Source organism: Triticum aestivum, chromosome 4A (assembly GCF_018294505.1).
Source record: "Triticum aestivum cultivar Chinese Spring chromosome 4A, IWGSC CS RefSeq v2.1, whole genome shotgun sequence".
Lineage (NCBI taxonomy): Eukaryota > Viridiplantae > Streptophyta > Magnoliopsida > Poales > Poaceae > Triticum > Triticum aestivum.
This window is the reverse complement of record NC_057803.1, coordinates 201,354,598-201,371,598: the sequence shown is the minus strand read 5'-3', so window position 1 is coordinate 201,371,598 and position 17,001 is coordinate 201,354,598. Positions and strand designations below refer to the sequence as shown.

General features: G+C 48.2%; 1 protein-coding gene across 1 annotated transcript; it reads right to left on the bottom strand.

Annotated features, from left to right (window-relative positions):
• Positions 1 to 6,594: 6,594 nt before the first annotated feature.
• LOC123085830 (nascent polypeptide-associated complex subunit alpha-like protein 1) lies at positions 6,595 to 10,499 on the bottom strand. Its single transcript, XM_044507535.1, has 4 exons — positions 10,254 to 10,499; positions 9,798 to 9,885; positions 7,222 to 7,352; positions 6,595 to 7,149 (listed from the first exon to the last, which is right to left on the bottom strand). The coding sequence occupies exons 1-4, from the start codon at positions 10,323 to 10,325 to the stop codon at positions 6,814 to 6,816; spliced, it is 627 nt and encodes a 208-aa protein (XP_044363470.1). The 5' UTR covers positions 10,326 to 10,499; the 3' UTR covers positions 6,595 to 6,813.
• Between the last annotated feature and the right edge of the window lie 6,502 nt (positions 10,500 to 17,001).

The window sequence follows — 17,001 nt, the reverse complement described above, 5'->3', positions numbered from 1 at the left end:
GGCAATCAGACTATGCGGTTTTAGTACCTTCACTTAGCCATAGGAGTTTGACGGGGGGTTAAGTACTAGCCCCTGGTGCGCGTGCGGCTGTCCGAACTGGGATACCTTAGGCACGCGACCGAGCCGAAGTTGGTCCTTCGTATAATACGGAAAAAAATTGCAAAAGATTTATATTAAGTCACTGGATAGCTGACCAGCTCTCGCTGCATCATGACAGTCAGTTTTCGGCTTTCTCTACTGAGGTGTTTGACCGGACGAGCCAAAAACACAATCGCAGTAGTTCTCCCTTTACTACCCTAGCCGAACTGGCAGAACGTAAGGTAGTAACCATAGGAGCCGGGCAACCCAACTATTAACAAAAGACATGATTCGGAGCCGATGCATATAATGTTATATTCGGGATGCCGAAGTGTACTATAAAAGTGTTCGGACTTGTTTTTTGAAAAATATGTTTTGGCTGGGTAGAGCCCCTGGCGATTTAAGTCGTGCCGAGGTGTATATGCAATCGGACGAAAAGAGGGAATACAGATTAGGAGATGAGCCAAGACCGAATAGGTTGGGTGAAAAATTGTTTCCATTATAGTCTGATTGATACGTCAAGACATATTTGTATAGAGGATGACATAGGCCTCGAGGCTATTTTACATGCCGAGAACAAGGGAAAGTTGTATACAGGTCCTAAAGAGAGGAAGAGGATCTTGAAGATCCTTTGGACACTCTGCCGCACGTCTGCGCTGCGTTTTGTCTTGATGTGTGATCCTTTGAGAGGGTGGACGGTCGAGTACACTTAAGGGGCCTGGAAAAGGGCCCTTGGTACCATCAAAAGGTGATGTTGGTTGTAAAGAACCTGGAAAAATAAAAATAGGAAAAAGAAAGGAAGAATATGAGGGTCCAGGTAGGATCGAGCCGTATTGTGGACTTTAATATGCCTCTGTCCTTGCCCATGGTATCTTTAGTGCGTAGTTATGTACGCGCGGTACATATGCTGCAATCCAGTTGGGGCTGTGACGGAGGCTGAATTGCTAATCTAGCTCTTGACGAGCCGGACTGTCATTCTACAGGGTAGACCGGACTCGTTTGACAGTGTCCGGTGGCTTGACTGTCGATGTAGTATTCGGCCTGATAAGGCTACCCTGTATTTCAACTGTGAGGGTTGCAGTTTGCTCCTCGGTATGGAGGGAGTGCTCCATGTTTCCATTGACTGTTATAACACCCCGTGGTCCAGGCATCTTGAGCTTTAGATAAGCATAGTGCGGAACCGCATTGAAGCGGGCGAACACGGTTCGTCCGAGCAGTGCATGATAGCCACTGTGGAAAGGGATGATGTCGAAGATCAAGTCTTCGCTTCGGAAATTATCCAGTGAGCCGAAGGCTACCTCCCGCGTTATGGACCCTATGCAACAGGCCCCTACGTCGGGTATCACTCCTTTGAAGGTGGTTTTGGTGGGCTTGATTCTTGACGGATCAATGCCCATTTTGCGGACAGTGTCCTGATAAAGTAGGTTAAGGCTGCTACCGCCGTCCATAAGGACTCGGGTAAGATGGAATCCGTCGATAATTGGATCGAGGACCAATGTTGTCGAACCTCCATGACGGATACTGGTCCGATGGTCTCTGCAATCAAAAGTGATCGGACAGGCTGACCAGGGGTTGAATTTTGGGGCGACTGGCTCTATGGCATAGACGTCCCTTAATGCGCCTTGCGCTCCCGCTTGGGGATGTGAGTGACGTATATCATATTCACCGTTTTGACTTCGGGGGGAAACTTCTTCTGTCCCCTGTGTTCGGTGGGCGAGGCTCTTCATCGTCGTCCTCGCTAGGCGTCCCTTTCCCCTTATGCCCGTTGTTTAGCTTACCGGCCTGTTTAAATACCCAACAATTTCTGTTGGTATGATTGGCAGGCTTGTCGGGGGTGCCATGAATCTGGCAAGGCCGGTCTAGTATTCGGTTAAGATTGGATGGACCATCCTTGTTTCCTTTAAATGGCTTCTTCCGCTGACCGGGTTTAGGGCCACTGAATCCGGCGTTAACCGTCGTGTCTTCGATATCCTCGTTGTTGCTTCGACGCTTGTGCTTGTTGCGTCGTGGCTTGCCGTTTCCATCTCTGGCCTTGGAGGTGCCAGGGTCGCTGGTGCTGTTGCTTCTACGAGCAAGCCAGCCGTCTTCTCCCGCACAAAAGCGGGTCATGAGTGCGGTGAGGGCTGCCATAGACTTTGGCTTTTCTTGGCCGAGGTGTCGGGCGAGCCACTTGTCATGGACGCTATGTTTAAAGGCCGTGAGGGCTTCGGCGTCCGGACAATTGACAATTTGGTTCTTTTTAATTAAGTACCTGGTCCGGAGTTTCCGGGCTGACTCTCCGGGTTGCTGGACAATGTGACTAAGGTCATCGGCATCTGGAGGCCGAACATAGGTGCCTTGGAAGTTGTTTCTAAAGGCATCTTCCAAATCTTCCTAGCTACCAATAGAGTTTTCTGGTAGGTTGTTTAACCAGTGCCATGCTGGTCCCTTGAGTTTTAGGGGGAGGTACTTGATGGCATGGAGATCATCACCGCGGGCCATGTGGATATGGAGAAGGAAGTCTTCAACCCATACTGCGGGATCCCTTGTTCCATCATATGATTCAATGTTCACGGGTTTAAACTCTTCTAGGAACTGGTGCTCCATTACCTCATCGGTGAAGCATAAGGGGTGTGCGGCGCCTCTGTATCGGGCGATGTCACGACGCAATTCGGATGAAGTCCGTATGCGGTTTTTGGGCCTGATGAGGTTATGCCTGTCAGGCCAAGCTTGACGCTCGCCTTCCCGTGTTGGGGCACGCCTCCTTGATCCGTAGATTGATCTTGTTTGGCCTGCTCTATTATTCAGGTCTTCACGAAGGTCGTAGGTGTATCCTGGAGTCATTGTCTCTCTGTCTCTACGGCGAGGTGGTGCGGGTTGGTGTTCGGAGTAGGTGGCCGCTTTATCTCGCCCGCGTGGTGGCTGGTCTGGTTCATCGGCACGGTCATGTCTTGATGGTATGGGCTTGAGGGTTTCATTGTCAAATTGTGGTAGTAGTCAATGCTTCGGATAACTCTTTGTTGGGCGTTGAAGGACATACTCTTCGGCGGCTAGGACTTGGGTCCACCTGCCGTTGAGTGTATCTTGTTCGGCTTGGAGCTGCTGCTGCTGCTTTTTTAGACTCCTAGCAGTGGCGATTAGCTAGCGCTTAAAGCGCTCCTGCTCGAGTGGTTCCTCTGGCACGATGAAGTCTTCGTCGCCGAGGCTCACATCATCCTCGGAGATTGGTAGATAGTTACTATCCTCCGAGTCCTCGTTCCCGACTGGATCGTCAGGGTTAACTTGCCCATCCTCCCAATCATCATGTTCGGATGTTGGCTCGACAGGGGCTTCGGGGTCTTCGGCGTTCTCCGGGGTGTTATTATCTTCGTTGCCGGTATTGCTGTCTTTTTCGCGGCGCGATTTTGAGTGGCGCCGCTGACGTCGACGCTTTGGAGGTGCTTCAGCATGCTTGTCCTCAACCGGATCCTTCCTTCCGTCATCATCATCCTCTTTGGGTGTGTCCACCATATACATGTCATATGTGGAGGTGGTCATCCAACGTCCGGTAAACGGCGGGTCTTGGCCCTGTTCGTCTCCGGCATCATCGTCCATGCCGTCGATGTCTTCGGAGGCGTAATCCAGCATGTCGGTTAAGTCTTCAACAATGGCTATGAAGTGGGTGGTGGGTGGGACGTAAAATTCCCCGCTCTCAGCCCCTAGTCCGGGTTGGGCATAGTTCGGAAGTGATTCCTCTGTAATAGCGAGGGATCGCATTAAGTTTAGGGCCTCGTTTAAGAGCGAGGTTTGGACGTGGAAGCGAGAGTCCGCGGGGCTGGCCGGGGTGCAAGCCTCCTGGCCTTGCCTACTTGGCGCGGACTTCGAGAGTTCATATCTGGAGTCCGGGGGTGAGTCCGGCCTTTCAATGATAGGGGGAACCTGGACTGATTCCGAGTTCGCCGTGGACACGATTGCCTCTGGATCCTCGATAATGCGCTTTGTAATGGAGAGTCCGGTGGGCTCCACACTCCCATCTTCGGACCTGATGGTTTGCTCCGGATCTAAGGTCAGAGCGATGGTTGGGGCCGCGAACCCTTCAAAGATCAAGTCTCCTTGAATATCAGCGACATAGTTTAGGTTCCCGAAACTGACCTAGTGACTGGGGGCGTAGCTGTCATCTGTTCAAGGTGGCCAATCGAGTTGGCACATAGTGCGAAGCCGCCGAATACAAAATTTGGCCAGGGAGGAAAGTCTCCCCCGAAACAGCATCATTGTAGATGATCGATCGAGCCATCGAACCTTCTGTTGACGGCACAGTGGAACTCTCATTGAAAGCACCAATGTCGGTGTCAAAACCGGCCGATCTCGGGTAGGGGGTCCCGAACTGTGCATCTGAGGATCAAAGGTAACGGGAGACAAGGGACACAATGTTTATCCAGGTTCAGGCCCTCTTAATGGAGGTAATACCCTACTTCCTGCTTGATTGACTTTGATGAGTATAGGGGTTACAAGAGTTGATCTACCTCGAGATCATAATGTCTAACCCTAGATGTCTAGCCTATATGATTATGATTGCCTCTACGGACTAAACCCTCCGTTTTATATAGACACCTGAGGAGCCTAGGATTGTATAGAGTCGGTTTACAGAGAAAGGAAACTTCATATCCGAACGTCAAAGCTTGCCATCCACGCAAAGGAGAGTCTCATCCGGACACGGAGGAAAGCCTTCTATCTTGTATCTTCATGGCCCATTAGTCCGGCCCATGTCACATAACCCGGACGCCTGGGGACCCCCTAATCCAGGACTCCCTCAGCAACCACATCAGATTAGACATGGCAACTGCAGTTGTCCATGCATGGCAACTGCAGTTGTCCAGACACGGCAACTGCGTTTTGTATTGACACCGCGTAAACACCAATGTCACCTATGTTCCTTTTTCCTGATTCACTGTCCATAGAATCACTTCATACGACTCACCCGTGTACGACATTGATGGCAGGTACCCGGTTGCCGCCTGTTGCCACGTGCTGCATGATGGTCCTGCGTTTTTTCAAAAAACTCGTAAGTCCTTGCCATCCTTGCAGGTTTTCTTTCTTGTCCACATCAGTATGCTTTTTTCATATGTGTTATCTTGATTTGCCACATTGGCTACTTGAAGTTGTTCTCCCGTACATCTATCAGCGTTATCGCCCTGTGTTGGAACTTGCCATGGTATCCCTGTGTGTGTGTGGTTGTGTCATAAGAACCTGCGAACAAGGACATTGTAGCACATAAGTAGAATGCCATTTTTCCTCCCCACAAACATGTCAACTGTTCCTTTTTTTATCATGCATCGTACCGATGTTCGCGTACTGCTCTAGTAGTGGTAGCAACGGCCCTGCGGAAATGATTTGATTGTACTCTGCTGCATCCCAAGGGGGCGCTTGCAGCCTTTGAGAAAACCAAGGATCAGTGCCGTCTTCATGATTCATTTTTTTCCGCTTTTCTCCCACTGTGTTTTCAGTCACTGCATGAATAAGAACGCATGAATATTCGAAATGCATTCTTGTTGTATGCACATAAAAGAAAACACGTCAATCTTATCACATTTCTTGCATAAACAACCAATGCATGATGGCAAGTAGAACATGCACATTCATTCTCTTTTCTAAAATCTGGATGCCAACTATCATTTTGAACCGATGGCAACAACCAACATAATATGATGTCAAGTAACAACATAACATGGTGGCGGCTAACGGCAAAGATAGGTGGCAGCTAACGACAAATATAGGTTGCAACTAATTTTCTCCCTCCCTATGTACCGCCCAAATTCCTCCCTTCTTCCCCTGATTTTAGTGAATCCTACACATCCTTCTGAAGCAACTACTCGCAACAACCCAACCCAAAAGCTTAGTTCAGATCTAGGATAGAACATGGCAGATCTTGCTTATGTTGGTGGGCAAAGGGGAATAAAGACAAATTTGTGGTGTGCTTGCCATGACAGTGTGGATCTAGTCGCCATCTTCGTGGGCAATATGGAAGTGCAATTATTTGGGACAAAAGGAGGAGAAAGAGGAGGAGATCGGAGATCGGCCTGTTAGCATGTCGTCACGTTTTTCATCGATCGGGAGGGGGGCGAGGGGTGGGGGTGGGGTGGGGCTAGAGATCTGGTTTGGTTGTCATGGCAACTAGAGAAGGAAGACAATGGAGGTAGGGGATCGAGAGGTAGGAGACGACGATGACAGGTCGCACTGGGGTTCGAAGGTAGGCAAGGACGATGGGCGCGTTAGGTTATGCAGGCAGCGGGGTCGTTCACCCGGATGTGTGGGCGATTGTGTCACACACCGGACATGCGGGTTGTGGCAGGTTGCGCCCGGACACCATCGTGCAGGCGGGATTGTCTCCGTGCCACACAGCGCGTGCGGCACAACCCCCTAGATGCCACACATGTGGCAGTTATCGTCGTTCAAAACGAATCGACGGCAATCAACACGTGTGAGCAAGTTGGAGAAGTGCCACACAGGTGGGCGTTAGTGTTTCTGTTATTTAAATTAAATCTAATAATATTTCAACCGAAGGTGAAAAACATGCCATAAAATTGCCACCACTGACACGTCCGTGCTAAAAAAACACTGTACCAACTTAGCCGCGGGCAGGATCATGTCCAAACGACCTTATCAGAGATGCAAGCAAACATGAGATACTTATCCGGTTCCAAGATAATAATAACACTCAAGCTGCAAATCGCTCAAAGAAAAATGGTTCAACTACTTCCAAAAAAAGTCGCCATACTCTTAAGTTGTGACCTCCATAATGGCAGTGACAATGTCTCCATTGGCAGACTTGAGAGCCCTGACAGCCTTGGCCCTTGAGACGCCCGCCTGTGTCATCACCAGCTCGATGTCCTTTGGCTCGACTCCCTCATCGTTGACAACCTCGTTGTCATCATGCTCCACGCCCGACGCCTCAGGACTTGAGATCATTTGACTCAGGTCAGGAGCCTTGAATTGTTCTGCAGCCTGGCTCTGCAGCTGGGAGCTGAGATCCTCAATCTTGGCTTCACCGAAAATAACATACGTATCTGAATTTGGGCTCTTGAACACATCTGGCTTTGAGATGACGAACAATATCTGGAAACAGTGGTGTTAGTCGACCAACGAAGGAATACAGACCATGCTGTGTAAGTGATTGTAATAACTCACATTCTTGCTTTTCTTCACAGTGACACGGCTTACACCAGTGATGGATTTCATGCCAAGCTTCAGCATTGCCTTGCGGCTCTTCTTCTCACTCCTGCTTTGTTTTGATTTGCCACTGGCATCACCTTCTTGCCCTGTAAAATAGCAATAAGAACAATATGGATCATACAGTGTAAGAGTTACATAAAGCGAATTGTATAATACAATCTGGAGCTTCCAGATAAGAGGGAACCGGAACCAGCTAGTCATGAAAAAACACAACAATTTCTTTAACACTACCTAGCACATATGATAGTCGGCACCAAGAAAACGTCTCCTTGCATATGCAAGTCAAATTTAAACGAAATGTAATTTACTCCAAGTAAAACATAGTGCAATGCCCATTTGCCCAGTATAACCTCTAAGGCTATAACAATAAAACATCAATAAATTAGACGCCATCTATAAAAATGTACTCCCTCCGTCCAAAAATACTTGTCCAAGGAATGGATGTATCTAGACGTATTTTAGTTCTAGATACATCCATTTCTATTCATTTCTGTGACAGAGGGAGTACACTATCACAGCCTTGCAGCTCCAGGTTTGAATAGCAGACTAAAAAGTACAATATATGCACCAGAAGCAGCTAGACATCTGTGCCATCAAATTGACTACAATCTAAACATCTCCGTTCTTTTGTTTCTATTCATTTCTGTGACGGAGGGAGTACAGAACTATCACAGCCTTGCAGCTACAGGTTTGAATAGCAGACTAAAAAGTACAATATATGCACCAGAAGCAGCTAGACATCTGCGCCATCAAATTGACTACAATCTAAACATCTCCATTCTTTTGTTTATACAGCACAAAAGATCTTTCAACATCGGTCACAGGCACAGTACAAAGATTATATTCCATCTCAATTGAATTGACAATGAGGATTGTAATTTTGAAGTATCTACAACAAACCCACATGACCAAACCAATCAATATTCTTGTCAGATGCAGAGAGAATATCCCAAAAGAAGCTAAAAGCAGACAACCAGTAAACATGCATTCATCCAAACAAACCAGCCAGTGGTGAAGCTACGTGTAGACACCCAACAGAGATACTCTTCCTCCCGGGTTGCTCTCGGGCGACTCTGGAGGACCCTCGCCGCCACCCTCTCTAGTCCACCTCCTCCACGCCCCCTACCCTCGCCGTCGCAGTAGGAGGCCTCCGGGCTAATCCCCTCGGCGGACAGCGGCGGCGAGGCCACGCTCTGCTCTCCATGCACCGTTAGCCTCCTCCCCATATCCAAATCGAATGCCTCCAGAACCTTCCTGCATGGAGCTGCCAGCTGCCCGCTGGCCGGCGCATGCTGGCCCTCCGTCGGTGGCCGCCGCTCCATGCTGCTCGCCGGCAACAGCGACGCCTGCAGGCTCCCGTGTCCCACCATGGTGGCGTTATACTGCCTCCTCCTTCTGGACTTGGGGATGGGGAGAAATCTCTGACGGTTCGCCCGGCCATGACTGCGGCGGTGCACTCACGCCACTCCTCCATGTTGATGGCGCGGTCTGCATCTCCTTCATGTCCGTATGGTGAACTTCTCTGCACTCTATGTGATCTCTCTAGTTTGCTTCATTCCACTCATCACCGGCCATCCATCCCGTACCGCCGTCAACATCACCTCTTCGTCGAGCCCTTCGCCACCATCCATCCGCCCCTGCCCGTCGTTTGGTGTTTTGCCCTTGTAGCTATGCATGCTCAAGACCCTCCCATAGCTGTCGTTGTTGTGTTGCGGTGAGCTTCGTGTTCTTGGTGTTCTCTCGGTTCATCTTTGCTCAATGACGACGCAAGATGCCTCCCCAACTTGCTAATCGTTCAGAATTCCTGCGGCGGAGCCCCTAGTCAAGGTTCGTGTTCAGCTGTGGCACTCGTTGATTGTGGATGCTCCTGTGTTGCACCCTGGGGTTTGGTACGCGTTAGGCTGCTTGCGATGTCTTGGTATTGTGATCTCTCGACGGCGCCCCGCATCTACTTGTGTCTCTCGTGGTGATGGTCCTATGGTCTGCTAGCTAGGCTGTGACATGTCCTGGGTGTCTTTTTTCTCATCTTCTTTTAACCTTTTTATTTGTACGGTTTTTTGGCCCGGTTTCCCTCATAAACGTGGCCAATTTGTTCAGGTTTTCAATCCGGTTTCCCTTATAAACTGGATCATTCTCTTGGCATTATGGCCATTTGAGTGGTAATATATTCAGGTGGGGAAACTCTCCCCCCGGTGACCATTCCAAAAAAAAGAAGGTAAGTGTAGACTGTTATGTCAAGTAACATCACTTAATTTGCTCAGCAAACAAATCACGGCTATTTTCAAGTGTATACGAAAATTACATGGATACTGTACATATGTACACATGCTACCATTGTTGGCACCACCACTGAAATCGTCCAAGGGCAAAGACAATCCGACCCTAAAAGAAGGTCTAATAATGTAAACAGAAAAAAACAGGATTTAATAAATCTCACTCTGTTATTATTTTCACATGTTCGCATCAGATTTATTAATTAATACAGCTTTACGCAAAGTGGATACAGGAGACCAGTGAGCATAGTGAGTTACCATCCAAATCATCATTGTCATCATCATCGTCGTCGTCGTCGTTGTCGTCATCATCATCATCATCATCCTCAACCACAACCTCCTCTGCCTGCTCCCAAAATTCACACAGTAAGATCTTCAGATGTTACCCAGTACACAACAACTAAAACACCTATGTCACCGAGGATAATATTGAGTTATACTTCTATCGATATTAAACAGTGGATTACGCTGCCTCGTGTAAATAAATAACTAGATGAAGCATTAGGCTACAGGATTAGAATTACCAATACCCATTATAACACACTGAAAGCAATAACCTTCCAGGATCGGACTAGTTCATCGAATGGATCTAGAACCAGCAAAAACAAGGACATTTCATGGAATATTTAATCCCTGAACAAATCGATCACCGATTCTGACGATGACTGGCATTGCTCGGGAGGGGTTGGACCAAGGATCACATCCAAATCTCACCTCTGTTTTCTTCGCCTCGAGCTGCTCCTGCTCGATCTGGGCGGCGAGCTCCTCGGCAGTCTGCGCCGTCATCCTGGTGCTACGGTGGTAGTCAAGGGGCAGCGCTCGTGAGAAGGGAGGAGGTGGCGGCGGGCCGGCGAGGGCGTCAAAAACCCTAGGCAGATTCTCCTAGTGGTTGCGAGACCCGGACTAAACTCTTCACTTATTTATTTTCAGGTGGGATCGCGGTGACCACCTCAACATTTCCAAAAAATACAATATGGCACAGTTGAAACACTAAGGCTCTGTTTAACGGCAAAGTACTGTCTCCATTTCAAAATAGATGACTCAACTATATGTTACTATGACCTGTTTGGTTAATGCCAAAAACTGTGTTACTAAAACTAGAGTATTTACAAAATTATAGTAATTTCTCCGCATAATAAAAAGAGCCCTGAACCTCTTTCTTTTAATAGAGCAAGCGAAAGAAACGAGTCGATCGCTAGATCTTCTCAACAAACTCATCTGGCTATTAAGCCGCCGCTCGATCCTCTGTCCCACGTGTTCCCTAATGCGAATGAGATAGCTAGGCTGGATACATTAATCATAGGAAGGATCCGAAGCAACCCATAGCTATCCTTTAAAGATCAGCCAAGGTCCGGAGAGGCGATCTCATCTCTTTTAACGAGTACTACTACTAATCACCGCTAAAAGCAATTGCTAGCTACTAGCGACGAACGGATGCACGACCAACAGCTAGCTAGTAAATTTTACAGCATTATGTGGTGTAATCAAACAGGTCCTCTATATTGTGAATATTTAAAAAAAACATTGTTATATTAAAACCATAGTGTTTTGTACATGTATGCTAAACTACTGTAGTTTATGATATTTTGGTTTTGTTAGTACTTTCCTACCAAACAGAGCCTAAGGCTGTGTTTGATAGTAAAGTATTGAAAGAACCAAAGTATTGAAAACTACAACATTTTAGCATGTAGGTGTAAGATACCACAGTTTTGACATACCACAGTATTTTGAAGTATTGAGAATACTTTGAGTTGTTTGATAGTGTTGTGTATATTGACGCACCTAATAACTAGCTAGCCGTTTTCTACTTGCTTACCCTGTTACCCAAACCCAACGGCCATTGTGACGATTAAGCTCAATCTAGATGGAGCGCTCCCTTTAGGATGCTCTATGGGAGTGGATGGGGTGTGATTGCTCGTGATAGCTCGGGGCAGGTACTTGTTGCTCGGGTTGGCCGCTAGGAGAATATTCATGACACTTTTGGGGTAAAGGTCAACGCGCTGGCAGCAGCAGTGACGACGGCGACGAAGATGGGAGCAATCCGGGTTGCCTTTGAAACCGCTCACAGCTTCTTGCAGATGCCTCGTCAAGAAGTTGCTCGAGAAAAATTAACGAATCGTTAATTAATAATTAACAAACGCGTTAATTACTGAACCGTTTTCGATTCTTTTGAATCGCGACTCGGACGCTCCCACGACCTACCCGGCCCACACTATATAGTCAGGCAGACGTCTACCCTGGCCGCTACTTCGTATGATTTCGCATCACCGTTACAGATCATTGCGCCGCCAATAAAATCTTCTCCATCCCTCCTTTCGACGTGCACGGGGAGAAGGGACAGCAGGCCTCCGGAACCCCGCCTCTCGTGATCCTGTACGGGAAAGGGGTGATCAGGTTTTTGGGGAGCGCACTCGTGCGACTGCTGGCAGCGACGACTTCGCGAACGACGACTTCTTCCCTGACCTCGGCAACCTCATCCTCGACGACATGGGCGACAACGTCAACGTCGGCGGTGTTGTTCCCGCTGCACCGTATGCGATTCTATCTTTCTTGTTCGAGATCGTGGTAGAATTCATGGTTCTAGTATGTGCCCTAGATGTGATATATTCATCTACTATGCTAGTTCGCATGATTAGCTTAATCTCTGCAATTGTTGTCATGATTTATTTTCTGTTTATTCGGATTAAATCTCGTAGTATTGCTCATATTTCCAACAATTCCAAAACCTGATTATAGGCAATTTACACCGAGTGGTTTTGCTGCGCATCTGAAGCCGCCTGCCTTTAAGGGGGTGCAATATAAGAGGTGACGCATGAGAGCAGTCTACTGGTTTCAGAGCATGGGCTGCTATGACGCCACTAAAGGCAAGCCTTAGGGCGATCTTAATCCAGCACAGCTGGAAGCTTTTGTGAAGATCGATACTCTTTTTAAAGGCACTCTTCTGAGTGTTCTTGATGATTCCATTGTGGATTCGTATATGTCGTTTGACAACGGCAAGGACATGTGGGCTGCGCTCGAGGCTAAGTTTGCTGCCTCGGACGCCGGCAGCGAGATGTACGTCATGGAGCAATTCCATGACTACAAGATGACTGATGAGCGCTTTGTTGTACAGCAAGCCCATGAGATACAGTCGCTCACAAAGGAACTCGAGTACTTTAAGTGTGTGTTACCGTACAAATTTGTTGCCGGAGGCATCATTGCCAAGCTTCCACATTCGTGGAACAATTTTTCTACTTCCCTGAAATACAAGAGACAGGAGTTTTCCGTTGCGGATCTCATTGGTGCTCTTGATGTTGAAGAGAAGGCGAGAGCAAAGGACACACGTGCTCGAGTTGCCGAGGGAACTTCTAGTGCCCATATGGTACAGAAGAAGAATTTCCATCCCAACAAGAACAAAACTCAGGGCAAAGGCAAGTTTGATACAAAGAATAAGCCGTCACATTCTACCAACTTCAAGAAGAATTCTCATAAAAAGGGGAAGGAACTTTGCCATGTCTGCGGTGATCCCAATCACTGGGCTCCGAAGTGTCCTAACCGCTTTGAGGAGCGTGAACATGAGAAGAGCGGCAAGTCCGCTAATGTTGTTATCGGTGATACTGATATGAAGGAATCTGGGTACGGTATTCTTCCTACCATCCTTTCAGTATTTCAATCTCCTGATTGGTTGATTGACATCGGTGTCAATGTACATGTTTGTGCTGACGCCTCCATGTTTTCTTCTTACCAGGTCAAGGGACTTCTCTCGTGCTAATGGGGAATGGGTCACATGCAATCGTTCGAGGTGTTGGTACGGTCGATCTGAAGTTTACTTCGGGGAAGACCATGCGTCTGAAGAACGTTCATCATGTGTCGTCCATCAATAAAAATCTCGTTAGCGGTTCCCGATAGCTAATGGATGGGTCAAGTCAATCACATCATTCTCTAATGATGTGATCCCGTTCATCAAATGACAACTCTTTGTCCATGGCTAGGAAACTTAACCATCTTTGATTAACGAGCTAGTCAAGTAGAGGCATACTAATGACAATCTGTTTGTCTATGTATTCACACATATACTAAGTTTCCGGTTAATACAATTCTAGCATGAATAATAAGCATTTATCATGATATAAGGAAATATGAATAACAACTTTATTATTGCTTCTAGGGCATATTTCCTTCAGTCTCCCTGAGGGAGTCCTGGATTAGGGGGTCTCCGGACAGCCGGACTGTTGGACTATGAAGGTACAAGATTGAAGACTTCGTATCGTGTCCGGATAGGACTCTACTTGGCGTGGAAGGCAAGCTAGGCAATACGGATATGAATATCTCCTCCTTTGTAACCGACCTTGTGTAACCCTAACCCTCTCCGGTGTCTATATAAACCGGAGGGTTTTAGTTCGTAGGACAACATACAATCATACCATAGGCTAGCTTCTAGGGTTTAGCCTCTCTGATCTTGTGATAGATCTACTCTTGTACTACCCATATCATCAATATTAATCAAGCAGGACGTAGGGTTTTACCTCCATCAAGAGGGCCCGAACCTGGGTAAAACATTGTGTCCCTTGCCTCCTGTTACCATCCGGCCTAGACGCACAGTTCGGGACCCCCTACCCGAGATCCGCCGGTTTTGACACCGACATTGGTGCTTTCATTGAGAGTCCCGCTGTGTCGTCGCCATCAGGAAGGATGCCTCATCCCGTCTTTAGAGACGGCACTGTTGCCAAGGGAGCTTTGGCTGTCAGCCAAACTCTCCGGCTAGGTGGTTTTCTTATGACCACCTGTTCGGCGGATGCGCCGACGATGACTTCTCGGGTCATCGAAAGCAATCTTCACGTCAACTCGGAACTCGCCGAGCAGTTAGATCCAATGGAGCTCTCTTCCCTAAACGAGCTCTTGGATCGCATCGCCACCCTGGGAGTCGCTACAGACTACGATCAGATTGGGTCTAAACCCTATCTGAGAGAGATCAACTCTCCCCAGGTCACCCATCATGTTGCAGTGGTGGAGGAACAATGCGGCAACCCTTCATCTATCTTAAGGACTAGCTATGTCCGGATTCCCGATCCCTCCAAGCTGGATACCCGCGGAGGGGAGGACGTCACTCAAGAACTGAACCTAGAGTCAGGCAGCGGGCTAGATTCATTGGAAAACATCCAAGAATCCAAACTTCCGAGTTCGGAAACTCCTTGGCCCCTGAGTCTCGGATTGGGTGAGGATTCAGATTCAATTCCACCCACCCACCCAAACATAAGCGATCTATCCCAAATTAGGCAAGATCCCGAAGAAACAGTACACCATTACTGGGCCAGATTCCTCCTGGTCATGAACAGGATAAAGGACTGCCGCGAGGAAGACACAATTTCATTCTTCTGCAATAATTGCACAGACAAGGGAATCCTCAACGCCATAAGGCGCCACAAAATTACGTGCTTTGCCGACTTGGTGTCCATGGTATGAAAGTACTATGCGATGGAAAACACCTGGAAAATCGAAATAAAATTTTGGGATAATCCGGCCCTGAATACAAACCCAGTTCGAAATAAAAGGGTGCATTATCGCTAGACACCCGGGTTAAACACCAAAAAGCAAAAACCCTCTACAGGGCATGGAACTGTACTGGAGGGATGGCTCAATGGACCCTGTAAAATTCATAGTACAGAGGGCGCCACACCAACTCATAGCCTTAGAGCATGTTGGATACTCCGGCAGGTGGCCAAAAGTGGCAAAGATCTTCTAACCCCAGAAGCCACAGAGCACCAGCCCAGGGATACCAGTACGGTATTAACAGTCTTCGAGACTTTCGCATCAAATAATATGCAAAAACGAACACTCCGCAGCCTTGCCGAGGTCTACCACGCGGCAACAATAAACCCATGGAGTGACACGGCTATTACTTTTAATGCCAGTGACGAACCTAAATTTCGAACAGCCCGAGCACCAGCCGCATTGGTCCTCAGTCCAATAGTGGACGACTTTCGACGCACCAAGGTACTCATGGACGGTGGCAGCGGATTGAACCTCATTTATGAGGAAACCCTTTGAAAAATGGAAATAGACTGGAACCGCATCGAGCGAAGCAGCACAACCTTTAGAGGAATAATCCCCAGTCAGGAAGCGCGCTGTACAGGAAAAATCACACTAGATGTGGTGTTCGGCACGCCAGATAATTACAGGTCCGAAGAGGTCACGTTCCAAGTGGCCCCATTCAGTAGCGGATACCACGCTCTATTAGGGCGGGAGGCGTTTACAATCTTCCAAGCCATACCCCATTACGGGTACATGAAGCTCAAAATGCCCGGGCCCAACGGAATCATCACTCTTGCTAGTGATCCGGACATAGCACTCCGCGCCGAAAATAAGACAGTCGCACTGGCCCTCGAGGCACTATCCGAAGCCCTAGCGGCCGAGGAACTGACTACGCTGCGCTCCACGGTGAACAGGGACGACGTGATACTCGATAAAAGATCCAAGTCCACCTCCTTTAAACCTGCGGATGAAATAGTCAAATTCCAAGTCCATCCAACGGACCCTACAAAAACAGCTTCCATCGGGGCACAATTAAACCCTGATGTCGACGCCGCACTACGAGAGTTCCTACGCGAGAACTGGGACATTTTTGCCTGGCACCCTTCAGACATGCCAGGAATCCCACGTAGGCTGGCCGAGCACAGCCTAAATATCCTAAAAGGATTCAAGCCAGTCAAGCAGGCTCTTCGGCGTTTCTCCGAACCTAAGAGACAAGCCATGGGAGAGGAACTAGCCAAGCTATTGGAGGCCGGATTCATCAGAGACATAAAACATCCGGACTGGCTAGCAAACCTGGTGATGGTACCAAAGAAGGACAAATCCTGGCGCTTGTGCGTCGATTTTAAGGACCTTAACAAGGCCTGCCCAAAGGATCCCTTCCCCCTCCCCCGCATCGATCAAATCATCGACGCTACCGCAGGACACGATTCATTGTGTTTCCTCGACGCATACTCCGGCTACCATCAAATTAAAATGGCAGAGCCAGACCAAGCCGCAACGGCATTCATCACACCGTACGGCCCATTCTGCTTCAACACAATGCCCTTCGGGCTCAAAAACGCCGGCGCAACATATCAGCGCATGATTCAGACATGTCTGGCAAACCAGATCGGCAAAACAGTGGAGGCATACGTAGATGACGTGGTCGTCAAAACCAAGCATGTCGAATCTCTAGTAGACGACTTGAGGCTCACATTCGATAACCTCCGAACATACGACATCAAGCTCAACCCGGAAAAATGCGTTTTCGGCGTACCAGCCGGAAAGCTCTTGGGCTTCATTGTATCCGGTAGAGGAATTGAAGCAAATCCAGCCAAGATCCGAGCTCTGTCACAATTGGACATCCCAAAGGACCTCAAACAAATACAAAAATTGACCGGATGCGTGGCGGCTCTAAGCCGCTTTATCTCCCGCTTGGGAGAAAAGGCATTACCCCTTTATCGCCTCCTCC